Here is a 15252-nt window from a genome sequence, read left to right as displayed (position 1 = left end):
CCCTTTGGTCTGCAATGGGTGATGCAGACCAAATTGAAAAAAATATACTATATATTTTTATTTTATTATTTTGAAATTAATAGTTGATTACGAATTTTTTAATTTAGTATAAAATATTATAGAATTATTTAGTTATTTATGCAATTTTCCTACTTTATTAGTTTTGATTTTATTTTTTATTTTATTAGTTTCTTGCTCTTTAAGAATTACGTTTACTATAAATAATGGTTGTAAACTTTAGGGTTCTTCAATTTTTGATGATTAATAAAATTGTGAGTTGATATACTCTTTTGTTCCAACTTTAGATAATATTTGAGAATCAATAATTGTTGAACCTTTTTTCTTGGTTAATTAACGGGCATATAAGTATTCTTGTTTGAATCAACAAATTTTAAGATTGTTATTATTTCGCATTTCACACTGCATCAATCAAAGCCTAATGTCACTACATCCCACTGGCTGTGTTTCACCCGAAGAACTCAAGAGTCGCCTTATGAGGATTGGGAACTTTGTTCTCACCCCTTACAAGCTCTGTTGCTTCACTTGATGGGAATGTTTTGTGCTGAATCCACAACATTATATTCTGAAAATTTTGGCTGAATAGCAATTGCATGATTCCCCCAATCACAACAGCATCCATTGCCTCAAAGCATGATTGATGATGAATGGATAACAGGTTCAATTTGAACAAATTTAGCAACAAAAATTTAAACAACATTCACTAAATGGGTGTTGCCTCAAGTTTGAGAAATGTTTCATCGGCAAATTCCCAACTACTACTTACTTGTATTCGCATCCTTAAACATGTGCTACGTAATTACCAATATTTACAGCAGAACCCTTGTGAATCAAGACAGCTGACAGCAAGTCATACATTAATCATCTGATTGTGAATGTTCAAACAAATTGTGTGCCGCATCCAGTTCACCAGAAAACAGAATGCCTAACTTGGACAAATTTTGAATTTCAAAACTATTAGAATCCATCTGACCACCTCTTATTCCTTTCTTTGGCATAAACTATTAGAATCCATCTGACCACCTTATATTCCTTTCCTTGGCATAGTACATAAGGATGATTCACTCACAAAGGCATGAACTTGTACTGGTTTAAGGTTTTCAAATTCTCTTTATACATTCAAGTCTGTTAGTGTTGATTCTTTCTGCATACAATGCATTGCACAAGAGGTAAGCCTCATTATGTCCCCCTCTCAGTTTTGGATTATTAATAAATTTTTCTCGATTTGGATTATTAACAAAAAATTTCCTCATACTGCTGAGGTTTATCCCAAAAAAACAAAAACAAATTCTATAACAAGTTCTCAAATTCTATTATAACATATCCCATATTTAACTGTTTCTGATATAATATTTATTTGATACATAAATGAGTTTTGTAATAAGCAAACCCATTATTTCATAAAATATATAGTACAAATTGTTACAATTTCATGATCATTTTTTGTAGATTTTAATTCCTTTCCACCTTGACTCCATATAGTTGCTTGAATTATCAGGTGGAGCATAAACTCTGCACTTGAAATACAAGTCTCCCGGCCCCTGATCGTTCTTCACGAATTTCTGGACCCCATCGATGAAAACTGTCAACTTTCCCTTCATCCACTTTGTGGATCACGTTTAATTGGAACTATTTATCATATAGATTTGTGTCCACCACCTCAAGCCTATAGTACCTCATATCACCGTCATATATCCTCAGTTGTAGAGTTGTAGCGCCTTTTTTCGCACCATGGATCTGCATTATGGTGACACCTGATGTTCCCTTTGGCACATAAAAATACCCTTCAAATTGCCATACTCCAGATGAGTATTCATGACCCTGGAAAGAAAAAAAAATTCAAGTGGAATTTCACATAATGATCACTAGAAACTGTGTTATTGTTGCTATATTGTTGTGACTAGTCTATTCTTCTGTGCAGGTAGACTTTTTTTTATTTTTTATTTTTGGTATATGCATGTGGAGAGAGTGGAGGAGAGTACCTTAAGGCGAACTTCTGTGCCGGCCTGGTTCCACTGCCATCGTAGAAGGGCTTGCTGTGGTTGTAGACCCATAACTTCCGGACTCCATCTTCATAAATGTCTTTGGTTCAGTTTTAGTGAAGGACAAGGATTCTCTAAAATGTCTTTGAAGATGTGACCTCTGTTTTGTGCTTGTTAGTAATGCCAAAATGATTCATTGCATACTAGAAAAAATTCAATTTGCACGTCAATTGCGTTGCTCTTCCTTTGGCAGGCCATTATGAATTTGTTTTTGATTAGCTCTGCAAAACGAACCAAGCTAGTTGACCTCAACTCTTGTTTAATTCATTTAAGATCAATTCGTTATATAAATAAATCAAATTTAAACATATTTTAAAGTTCCTTAAATTTTAAACAAAATTCGAATAACATACCCCTCGCTCCATAAGCATATGTGTATCAGAAAAAACCAAACTATTCAAGCTTGACTCGTGTTTAGCTCATTAAAAACTCATTCAAAATAGGTTTATTATGTAAGCACGCCAAACTTTGAACGATTTTGAAACTTGGGAAAGTCTATAGTACATTTTGTTTAAAAAATGTATGGTACATAAAAAATCAATGGTTCAGATTGAGCCACATCATTAAAAGTGACCTGGTAAGCAGGTCACTTTTTATAGTTATGAGCCAAAATCATATTTGTTCATAACTAGAATCAAATTAATCATAACTTAGTTATGAGCTCTCATCACATATCTCATAACCACAACTCATAACCAGCACCATTTTGTTGATAACCAATATCATATATTTCATAACTACAATCACATATCTCATAATTATATCTCATAACCAATATCCTTTAGCTCATAATCACACCACTTTGATCATAACCAATATCACATATCTCATAACATTAATCACATATCTCATAATTACTACCCATATAACTCATAACCACATCTTATAACCAATCCCCCTTTGACTCATAACCAACATTACATATCTCATAATCAACACCCTTTTGCTCATAACCACATCACTTTAATCATAACCAATATCACATATCTTATAACTAATAATCACATATCTCATAACCAAACACTCTTTTGACTCATAACTACACCACTTTACTCATAACCAAAATCACATGTCTCATAAACAACAATCATATATCTCATAACCATTACCCACATATCTCATAACAAACACTCTTTGGCTCATAACTAACATCACATATATCATAACCACTAATCACATATCTCATAACACCCTTTGGCTCATAGCCACACCACTTTGATCATAATTAACATCACATATCTCATAACCACATCTCATAACCAGCACCATTTTGTTGATAACCAATATCATATATTTCATAACTACAATCACATATCTCATAACTATATCTCATAACCAATATCCTTTAGCTCATAATCACACCACTTTGATCATAACCAATATCACATATCTCATAACATTAATCACATATCTCATAATTACTACCCATGTAACTCATAACCACATCTTATAACCAATCCTCCTTTGACTCATAACCAACATTACATATCTCATAATCAACACCCTTTTGCTCATAACCACATTACTTTGATCATAACCAATATCACATATCTTATAACTAATAATCACATATCTCATAACCAAACACTCTTTTGACTCATAACTACACCACTTTGCTCATAACCAAAATCACATATCTCATAAACAACAATCATATATCTCATAACCATTACCCACATATCTCATAACCAACACTCTTTGGCTCATAACTAACATCACATATATCATAACCACTAATCACATATCTCATAACACCCTTTGGCTCATAGCCACACCACTTTGATCATAATTAACATCACATATCTCATAACCATTAGTCATATATCTCATAATCAATACTCTTTGGCTCATAACCATACCACTTTACTTATAACCACTAATATATCATAATCACTAATCACATATCTCATAACACCCTTTGGCTCATAGCCACACCACTTTGATCATAATTAACATCACATATCTCATAACCACATCTCATAACCAGCACCATTTTGTTGATAACCAACATCATATATTTCATAACTACAATCACATATCTCATAACTACATCTCATAACCAATATCCTTTAGCTCATAATCACACCACTTTGATCATAACCAATATCACATATCTCATAACATTAATCACATATCTCATAATTACTACCCATATAACTCATAACCACATCTTATAACCAATCCCCCTTTGACTCATAACCAACATTACATATCTCATAATCAACACCCTTTTGCTCATAACCACATCACTTTGATCATAACCAATATCACATATCTTATAACTAATAATCACATATCTCTCTTCTTTCTATCTTTCTCTCTGTCTCTCTCGTTTATCTCTCTTCTCTTTATGTCTCTTTCGCTCATCTCTCTTCTCTCTATCTCTCTCTATCTCTCTCGTTCATCTCTCTTCTCTCTATGTCTCTTTTTGTCTCTCACTCTCTATCTCTTTTTCTTTCTTTCTCTCTCTCTCCCACTGTGTTTGCGTTGTTCACTCTCTCACTCCCGTCTTCTCTGTTTGCGTTGTTCTCTCTCTCTCCCACTGTGTTTGCGTTCTTTCTCTCTCTCTCTTATCACTCTGTCTCTCTCTTTCCTCTATCTGTCTCTCACTCATTTATCTCTCTCACCACCCATCTCCTCTACCACCTTCACCACTACTACAAACACTATTCCACCACCACCACTACTTCCACTGTCGCCACTTCACCTCTACGACTACCATTACTACTGCCATCGCCACCACTTCATTACCACCACTACCACTACTGCTACTACTATTACCATTACCTCTCATTCACCCCTGTCACTCCATTTACACTACCACTACCACAACTTCACTACTAATCTCTTTCACCATCACCATCACCATTACCATCATCTCTTATCCACCATCTTCACTACTATTGCCGCTCCCTTTCCTCTATCACAAAAATTTAGTTCATGATTTTTAGTAACAAAAAAAAAAAAAAAAAGGCCGCAGAAAAATATTTTTCATTGACTACAAAAAATTAACTTTTATTTTAGTGAAAAATATTTTTCATTAAAATATTACCCCTACTTCTACCAAATAAATAATAATAATATTTTTTTAAAAAAATTCATTAACTACAAAAAAAAATATATTTTAACAAAAAATAATTTTTTTTGATGACAACAACTCCTGTCGCAAAATTTTTTTTTTAAATTAAATGACGTTATTTTATTATTTAAATTTCATATGTGACTAAAAAATATATATATTTTTAATTTTTTATTCCCGTCCCCTTTTTTTTTTCCATTTCTGCTCCTCCGTTCCTTTTTTTTTCATCCCCCCCACCCCAAAAAAAAAAAAAAAAATCCCCAATCTCAAACTCAAAAATCCCTAATCTCTTCTTACCCTCTCTCTCTCTCTCTCTCTCTCTCTCTCTCTCGATCGATCGATCGACGTCGAGCGGCGGAGGAGCAGCGTCGGAGCAGCAGCAGCGTCGGCCTCCTCAACTTTACGCCTACATTTTTAATTCCTAATAGGCAGTTACAACATACCCATGCAACTTTTGTGAGGGGATTCTTGAATCCAGTGAGTATTCTAACAGTTGTAGTATTCAAAAATTCATTACTCATATGCTTAGTTACACTGTTTTCACTATAACAAAAGTAACCTATGGTGACAAAAAGTAGTGAAGAAAATAAATTTTGTCACTAAATAAGAACAATTTGTGACGAATTATAAAATTTTGTCACATATAATAAAAAAATAAAAATAATAGGTGATGAAATTTATTTGTGTCAATAAATACTTCTTTTTAGGTGAGAAAAAATTAAGTTGCGTCATTGAAGGCTTTTCCGCCAAATTTTTTTGGTGGCGCCAAAATTTTGAGACTTTTGGTGAGAAAAAAATTTGTCACTAATTATAAAATTATTAGTGAGGAATATATTTTCGTCACCAATAATTTTACATTTTGTTTTTAAAAAAAAACTTGATTTTAAATATTTTAAGATTATTTGGTGAGAAATATATTTTCGTTACTAATAATTTTTAATATTTTGAGACCTTTTACTTAGAAAATTATTTTGTCACTAATTTTGGATGGAAAATTTTGACAAATTGGGCAATAATGAAAAAAAATACTCTACTAATTTTTTTTTTTTTTTTTTTTGTGTTTATCAGTTTTCCTCTCATATCTCTCTCTCACTGCAACAAATTATAATTTTAACAATTAAAAAATTTCATAAAACACACAAATTTATTTTTTAGCAGGAATAATTTCCCATTACCCGTCCAATTTATGAATTATGATTTATTTTTATTTTTTTTCATATTTTTCCATGTCTTTACATAAACCCAAAATTAAAGCACTAAAAAAATTCTGATTTAGCGCCTAAATTGTTTTCAACTCCTTGGTTAGAACTTTGTGCCCTAATAATCTATCCATAGTTCTTTCACAAAGCAGTAGCAGAGAACAACGTGAGCTCATCCTCCACCGTGAGGACGATTCATCCTCCACACCGTGAGTTCATCCTGCACCGACATCAAGCTACAACACCACCGTGAGTTCTAGGTCAGTTTGTTGTCTCTGTTTCTCTTTCTCTACCCCTCTCTCTCTCTTCTGGTCTCTGGGTTTCTCATTCTCTACCCTCACTCTGTTTTCGGACGTGTTTCTGTAAATGGAATTCATTGTTAAGATGAGATTAAAGTCATTCCATTCATTAGTTCTAACATCTCCAAACCTTCTCTACTTTAAAGGGTTCCATGAATAACTTGAATGATTTTAATTTGGGAAAAAAAATATAGAAAACAGAATGATTAACATGTTATGTATTTTGATTATGATATTCATATTCTACCCAATATAATCATTGAAGTGAATAAATTGTTGGTGATTCTACACACACAGAGAGTAAAGTCTCATGCTTCTGATTATGGGTCTGCTAGGTGTTTGATAAAATGCCACAATGGCTAGTTTTTTCTTTATTGTTTTGTTTGCATTTTTTTTTTTTTTTAAGGAACAGCAGGATTGGATAATTATAAAATCAGATTAATCTTCCCCCCCTTTCTCCAATCACAAAGTTATTGCAAGGATAATGACTGATAAATGACAATGATGCCCTTGTTTTGCATTTCACATCCTTGGTTCTTGTAATGAATGATAAATGATAATGATGTCCCTGCTAGACATGGTCTAAATTCATGCCAGAATTGCTCATTTGCTAAGTAATAGAAATTCCCTTTCTTTTGTTGGATGTCCTGTATTTTAATGCATTATCTTGCATCTCCCACATGTAAGAAAATTTAAGCAACATTGTAGGTAATTCTGTGATGAGTTTTGTTAATTTGTAGGTTTTGAATTATTTGAAATTATTGACGCCCTTCTTTTTTCAATTGACAACAATTCACATAACTATTTTAGTAATCCACAGCAACAATCATCATATTGACCTCAATTTAACTCTTACCATGCTACTTAGACATTCATAATATATGCTACTTACAGCCAAATGTTACTAATAATATGTAATCTCTTACCATGCTACTTAGACATTCATAATCTATAACAACTCCAAAAAATTACATATTATCCAGCAAAAGATTACATATATCCAACAACAGATTACATATTATTGCCAAATGCTTAAACCTCTGTTCAACAATCATCATATTGACCTCAATTTAACTCTTACCATGCTACGTAAACATTCATAATCTATGCTACTTACAGCCAAATGTTACTAATAATATGTAATCTCTTACCATGCTACTTAGACATTCATAATCTATAACAACTCCAAAAAATTACATATTATCCAGCAAAAGATTACATATATCCAGCAACAGATTACATATTATTGCCAAATGCTTCATTTTGGACTGCTCAATACTACTTTAATAGTGCATAGCCATGCTGCTTCATTCTGGACTGCATCATTCTGAACTTCATGTAATTCTGGACTGCATCATTCTTAAGTTCTGGACTGCATCATTCTGAGCTTCAATTCTGGAGTGCTTTATTCTAGACTGCATCAGTCTGAACTTCATTCTGCTGAACCTGTCATTCTGCTTCAAACAATCAACCTGTGATTCTGCTTCTGAACCTGTCATTCTACACAAATTGACTAAATCTAAAATTCAGATTAACCTCTTCAGAATCTGAATCTGAAAATCAGATTAACCTGTTCACAATCTGAAATTCAAAATCTGAAATTAACCTGTTCAGAATCTGTTCAAAATCTGAAATTAACCTCTTCAGAACCTGTTCAAAACCTGTTCAAAACCACATTAACCTGTTCAGAACCTATTCAAAACCTGTTCAAAACCAGATTAACATGTTCAGAATCTGAAATACAAAATCTGAAATTAACCTGTTCAGAATCTGTTCAAAATCTGAAATTAACCTTTTCAGAACCTGTTCAAAACCTGTTCAAAACCACATTAACCTGTTCAGAACCTGTTCAAAACCTGTTCAAAACCAGATTAACATGTTCAGAATCTGAAATACAAAATCTGAAATTAACCTATTCAGAATCTGTTCAAAATCTGAAATTAACCTCTTCAGAACCTGTTCAAAACCTGTTCAAAACCAAATATAATCTGTTCCGAATCTGTTCAAAACCTATTTAGAATCAAATATAACCTGTTCCGAATCTGTTCAAAACCTATTCGTCATTCCTGATTCACTGAAAGATGAGCTTCCAATTTTGTCCACCATTTGCAATGCGCTCTCTTGTGTCCCATCCATACACGGAAAATAATAGGATTGACCTTGCGGCACCTAAAAATACCATAATAACAAAATATCATTAATAAGTTCAAACATAATGTAATGAACACCATACAAAAAATTGTACTGGACCATGAAACACATACTCGCTCGTACGTATTGTCTTCCATCCCATTCGTACAACCGAAATTCAACTTATGAGGTTCACATTGACCCATCTTACGACCCTATAGTAACACACATTGGTGAAAAAGTTTGACAAAAATAAATTCAAGTCTTTTACATACAAGCAGAAAATGAAATTTATACCTGGACTAAAAATTTATACTTTCCATAAACCTCTTGCTTGCTTGGTGATTATCAGCACGTTGGCATCTAAGATGGGGAAACCATGCCATTGAAAGAAGCTTTAAACTGATAAAACCTCCTTCAAACCTTCTCTTTCAGAGTCACATTGATGATTCCTATTGGAGATTTAGGTCGATAATGTTCATCCGTATCCACCTCTTCAATTTCCTGGTAAGCACATTGCAGGACATGCGTTCAAACATCAATAAAGAATATGATTTAATGACTTGAAAACTAAAAGCATGGCATATTTTTCCCCCATTAACTTAACATGATCCAACTGGCTTGACATAGTGCCATTTGACTATATTAACGACGAATGCAAGCATCTTTTTTTTTTTTTTTTTGTGGCCCAATGTAATGGGCTAAGACGATTGGGGAGCCACCACCACACCACCAAAAAAAACTTTACTAGTTTATCGAGATAACAATCTCAACTTAATATATAAAAGATTTATATAACAACAAATGTGCTATAGCCTCCTTTTTTTTAGATCAGATACAGTCATTAGAGTACTACAAGCAGCTGCCTTGTGTTGAATCATCATGAATCCATGTCAATTTATCAGCATAAAAGGAGATGGTCCTATTACATTGTCTCAAGAATTTGGTAGTCTCAATCCTATGATACAATCATTCATTGCCAAAACAAATAAAAATTCCCATCATATTCTTCATGAAAAAGTTTGAGAATAAATATGATTATGGTTCATATGTCCAGAAAGAATAGACTCTCAATTGCTCCTAGCATGCAACAACTTTAAGTAAAACATCCACATGCTCATAGTTCACAAAAATCAGAGAGAAATAGAGCAAAAGGCTTATAACCTGAACAACATCCTCTCTCTTAATGACCCGCCCAAACACAATCAGCTTCTCATTTAGATCAGGGATTGGTGCAGCTGTAATAAAAAGCTCGAATCCCTCTTTGTCATGTTTAGCCTTTGTAGTACCAAGCATAAACGCCTCATGCTTCATGCTGGATGAAAATCACAAATTCAGTAACCAGGATAGAATAAGAAACTATAGAGGTAAAAAGGGAACTCCACAGGTTGGGTCAACAGGAGGGCAAACCTTGTTTCAAGTTGGTTGTTATGCTTTACTTTCAAAGTCCAATCATCTGTAGCTCCAGGTATATCAGAATTACCTCCTTGAATCACAAAGTTCTTTATTACATGGTGAAAAGGCATCCCCTTGAAGTGCCCCCTCTGACTAAAAAATCGTTTCAATTTAAAACTTCAGTATATGTACAAAGTCAAAAATTATCCCCCCAGGTGGAAGGCTTGCGTGGAGACTGCCTACACCATTTTCAAGTGATGTATTACATAAAGATGATGCACTAAGCATATGCAATAATTGAACTACTTCTTTAGTGCAAAGATCAAATTGATGATATGTGTTTTGATTATACACTTGCAAGCATCAGATTGCCCAACCAAATTAAAGTTTCCATAGCTTTGCTTGACTGAAGGCAAAGCTTGAGGTTCAAGTAAAATGATAGATTCCAAAAAAAATATGTGATGAAATGTTGGAGAAGCATAAAGACCACAAAAACACTAAACCCTCTCATCTCACTGCTGTTAACGTGTCTAAAGAACCACTCAAGTGATTAACTATGTACAAGGAAGAAAGTGCAGTAAGCAAATAAGTAAATAAGGATTTGGGAAACAAACAAGGTCAGCCATGTGAACAATGAAAATAAGAATCCACAACAACGGATCGAAATATAATAGAGTTGAGTCCAGTACCCACCATAAGTCAATAAATGCATCAACCACCTCAGGAGAGCCTTCTTTGTATAACTCGATTGTTATTGACCCTTTTGAGGTATTTAAAATCTATTAAAACAGGAAAACAAAAAAATATACAAGTTTATCAATAGACAATAAACAATAAAATTTTGAGAAGACTCTCCAAAAGAACTGATACCCCCTGCATGTCCCAATAAAAAGAAAAAAGATAAATGGACATTATGCGAAAACAACAAACAGAGAAATGGAGAACTAAATGAAACTTTATTAACAAAACAGTAGCTCCCTGCCACATATTGGTATCTAAACTAAAGCCTGTAGCATCCTCTGAACTGACCAATAAGTGAAATGATTCCTCAGGAGCAGATTAAATCTAAAAGCAATACCTAATATAGTGGATCGACATTTAAAATAAGAACAAAATAAAAGCAATTTACAATGACTAGGATATAAAGAAACTCACAACATATCCGGGGACATCAGATTTCTTTCCATCTGCAAAAGCATCGTCACGCTGCAGCACACACACAACCAAATACGAAGAGAAAGAATAAAGAAATAGTGATGGTCACTTGAAAGGAATTTGTTCAAACCTCAATAGCATTAACACTGTATAATAGACAAACACAAACACACACACACAAAGTAAGATAAACTTAATAAATCTTTAATTGTCATTATAAGTCGTCATTATGACTTAAAAGGCAAAGAGAGAAGAAGATATCAGCAATTTGTAAGTCTTTCTAATCAATAACCAACACTCATGCTCGCGAAAGGTACAACAACAACAACAATACACAGGTAACAACATTATCCAGAAAAGAGTACCTCAATAACTGATAACCGATGCTCTGTTTGAATTATTGACCTAAACACAAGTTAGCAGATAAAAGTTAAAAGCCATATAAAGCCCTCTTTGGTCTATAAAATAATGATTATTTCAAGTGGTTCTATTTTGTTACTAAATAAATGCAGATACCACTGCAACAGACCTCCTGCAATATTTCAAAACACCAGGTCCAGGATTAAATTAAAATTCTTTTTATCACTTATTAAATACATGGGTTGTTGCTAAATTTAGAATTCAGAAATCATTCCAAGAAAACAGATATAGGTCTTTCACCAAACCCACAAGATTCAAAACATATGAATTAATAATCAAACTAAAAATTAAATTCGGTTAACAAGATACAAGGTGTCATGCTAGTCCCTCTGAATCCCAATTTATCAAAATAACAAGTATTTATTCATCAAAGAAGATTCCAACAAACCTCTGAATCCAATGTCTGTAACTAGCAAACAGGAAAAACACCATCACAACTATAATTAAGCTGTATAAAATAACTGTAGTGGCACCGATACGACTTGGACCCTTCTTCTTCTTGCTTTGTTGTAGCAGAGCTTGAGGTTTAATCCTTGCCATGATGTATAAGCCTCAACTCCCAAGGACTACAAAATCCCAGGATCCAGCACTCAGTTCCAAATCTATATAACCAAACACCATTTAAAGGAACTCCATAACATATAAATCAAACAGCCAGGTTTTGGATCCAATCTGAACTTTCATAGAACTTCATTGGTATCTTTGAATAAGAAACAAACACAATAGCCAGAATTCAAGAGGGTCCAAAGTTAGAGATACACAGATAAGTGAGAAAAATAAAAACTTCAGATTTTTTTTTGAAGTTTGATCTACAACCTCACACTAACAATCGATTAGACAGCTATGAAGTAACAAAAAATTACATAGAAAAGTAAATATTCATTCTTTACAATTACGGTTTTGAAATCAAAGCCCCAATGGCACATTTAGATGAAGCTTAGAGTTAGCAACAAACCTGAACTACGGAAAAGAGTTCTCGGAAAAATTCGATTCGACTGGAAGGGAAGGGAAAAGACGATGACTAGGTCTTTGGTCATAAACCCATGGTGGAGACGTCCAGAGAGTGAGAGCTTGTGAAGAAGATGTCGACATGGCTGAAGCTCGGATCGCCGACGAGGCTGGTGATCCTTGGAAGCTTCGGCTATGGCGGAAGAGAAGAGGGAAGAGAAGAGGGAGGAGAAGAGCCAACAAGAGGGCCAAACACGACTGATTCAATTTTGTTTCCCCTTCTAACCGGCTACACCGGTTGCCTATTTGAGAGTTAAATTATTTAAGTAATTTAGTTATGACTTGATTATGAGATAGTATGGTATAAATAAATAACTGAATATAACTAAGTTATGAGTCAATATGATAGTGGTTATGATTAATATGGTATTGGTTATGACATAAAATCATATAAGTTCATAACTAAATGTATGGTACATCTGTTTTTAAGCAAAAACTCTACTCTACCTGCATCACTGATCTTCCTGATGGCCATATTCAGAGTGTCAGCAATGTAGATATTTCCTCTGTGATCTACAGTAATCCCTTTTGGGTGATTCATCCTAGCTTCTCTTGGCTTTCCATCCACAAGCCCCGAATACCCATCAGGTGATCCAGCAATCAACTTGGGCCGGCTATCTGCACACAGCGGTAGAGGAAGAAAGAAACTTTAGCCATGATGCATATCTGAATCGTGCTTCTTTGTATGAACTTAAAAAGGAAAAAGAAGAGAGGATTCAAAGATATGTATCACAGCTGGTAGTTCATGTTCCTTTTTTCAATTTCAATGATACATATTCTCTTTTTTTTTTCTTTTTTTCTTTTTTTGATAAGTAATTTCAATGATACATATTCTTACTTGTTCTACCTTATGATTTGTTCTTACCAAGAGATTCTAATTAACAAAAATTGGAAACAAATAAAATAGACTAAAAAGCCTTCAGGGTTGGAAAGGAAAAAGAAGTGGGAATTGAATCTAAAGAAGACTAAACAAGTTCAGGTGGTCACTGGAAATATTGGTCTCAAAATAAAATTAAAAAAAAAAAAAAAGACGGAACCCCATATAAAGATGGCAATGAATTTGCATAAACGGAATTTAGCAGACCGAGTTAGTAAAAAAGTGGAGTCTTCTGCTAAACAAAAGTAAATTGCACAGTTTTTTTGGAATTCCTTGTGGGCTTGCCAAATCTGAGATTAAAAAAACACAAAAATTATATATAAAAGAAGACACGGACAGTGACAGGTTCAAATAAATTCTTTTCTTAGTGAATGACTACAATTGACTGTTTGGAAATAATTTTGGTAAAGATATCAACACCACAACTTAAAAGAAAATGGATTTAATCTGCAACAAAAAATCTACATTGCAAGCCTTTAGCATAATAAACTTATGATGTGACAAAAGGGTTGAGATTTTGCAAATGTTAATACTTTGACAGTACAGACCCAGAATCTTCTTAGACACGGGTTACTTAAAAAATCAAGAGTATGGAACTATGGATATATTCAATGAATGTTTTTTTATATAATTTTCAATTTTATCATCTGATCAAAAATGAATATAAAGAAGAATAAAGAAGAAATTTGGTCAGTCATTGGAGAAACTTGGCCTCAGACGTAAAGTGCAAGTTCACAAATTTCAAAAAATATAGAATTGATTCTACAAAACAGAGTGAAAAGGTCTAGTGTATTCTTATACAAGTTATGCATTATTTGGTTTACTGGATTGATATGGAAATGAAATGGAATTATCATTCCTTAAGTTTCTCTATGGAATGATAATTCTTTTACAATAATGAATTGTAATTTTATTTACAATATAATTTTAATTATTTTTTATTCAACCAAACATATAAATGAATATTTTAATGAAATAATTTCATTCCAATGAACCACTCATTCCTTAAAAGATATTAAGAATTCCCAGAAATGCACAGTTCAAAGAATAAAATGAGTGGGTTCATTCAGAACATTGCTGACTTTTATTCGTAAAACTTCACATACCTAATACTCATTTTGCAAATTTCATTGGGTTCACATGAACCCTCTTTGTTGACGTGCCGTCGCCCCTGCTTGCCCATATAGATTTTCATACTTACTTTGAGGAAGAAATGGTGATTCAAATTCCCATCAAAATTAATTTCTTACTATTAATTTCCAAGAGATATTTCCAAGAAATGGTTAGGGTTTTCAAATCAAAAGCCCTAATGTATGAAGTTTAGAGTTAGAAACAAACCTGAGCTATAGAAAATATCTCTTGGAAATATTCGATTAGAATGGAAGAAACTCTGGTTCTTGACGTCAAGACAGTGGGAGGTTATGAAGAAAGATGTCTACACCGAGAGAATGGTGGCCCCGACGCCGACGGGGCTGGTGGTCTTCGGCAATGGCTGAAGCTTCGGCTATGGTGGAAGAGGGGAGGGAGGAGAAGAGAAGAGCAACAGCACGAGCCAGAGAGGGAGACCAACTGACTTCCGACTGTTGGACTACTCTGATCTTTTGCTCTGTTTGGTAACCGGTTACATAGG

The 15252-nt window shown here is 33.6% G+C and overlaps 1 protein-coding gene across 38 annotated transcripts; it reads right to left on the bottom strand.

Moving 5' to 3' along the window:
* Nucleotides 1-7605: 7605 nt before the first annotated feature.
* On the bottom strand, nt 7606-13332 carry LOC114303670 (peptidyl-prolyl cis-trans isomerase CYP21-4). Of its 38 annotated transcripts, none has more exons than XM_082874514.1 (14): nt 13193-13332; nt 12126-12303; nt 11683-11722; nt 11318-11368; nt 10856-10941; nt 10178-10315; nt 9932-10082; nt 9065-9271; nt 8902-8982; nt 8669-8806; nt 8550-8604; nt 8397-8451; nt 8244-8298; nt 7606-8156 (listed from the first exon to the last, which is right to left on the bottom strand). In XM_082874514.1, exons 2-8 carry the CDS (start codon nt 12275-12277, stop codon nt 9185-9187), a joined length of 705 nt encoding a protein of 234 aa, XP_082730640.1. In that variant the 5' UTR covers nt 12278-12303; nt 13193-13332; the 3' UTR covers nt 7606-8156; nt 8244-8298; nt 8397-8451; nt 8550-8604; nt 8669-8806; nt 8902-8982; nt 9065-9184. The 38 variants fall into 38 exon arrangements, with proteins under 38 accessions (XP_082730640.1, XP_082730638.1, XP_082730639.1 ...); XM_082874512.1 differs by having other exon boundaries at nt 7606-8150; XM_082874513.1 differs by having other exon boundaries at nt 7606-8137.
* Nucleotides 13333-15252: the final 1920 nt, after the last annotated feature.

This window comes from Camellia sinensis, chromosome 6 (genome assembly GCF_055761805.1).
Source record: "Camellia sinensis isolate YWXY chromosome 6, ASM5576180v1, whole genome shotgun sequence".
NCBI lineage: Eukaryota > Viridiplantae > Streptophyta > Magnoliopsida > Ericales > Theaceae > Camellia > Camellia sinensis.
This window is presented reverse-complemented; position numbering and strand designations above follow the sequence as displayed.

Bases quoted from the DNA above. Each gene is read 5' to 3' on its own strand.
- LOC114303670 (XM_082874497.1), bottom strand. From the start codon at position 12,277: ATGGCAAGGATTAAACCTCAAGCTCTGCTACAACAAAGCAAGAAGAAG. The intron at 10,316-10,855 runs GTGGGTACTGGA...ACGATTTTTTAG, and splicing joins GATGCATTTATTGACTTATG to TCAGAGGGGGCACTTCAAGG. The intron at 9,272-9,931 runs GTTATAAGCCTT...TGTGCTTACCAG, and splicing joins AGAGAGAGGATGTTGTTCAG to GAAATTGAAGAGGTGGATAC.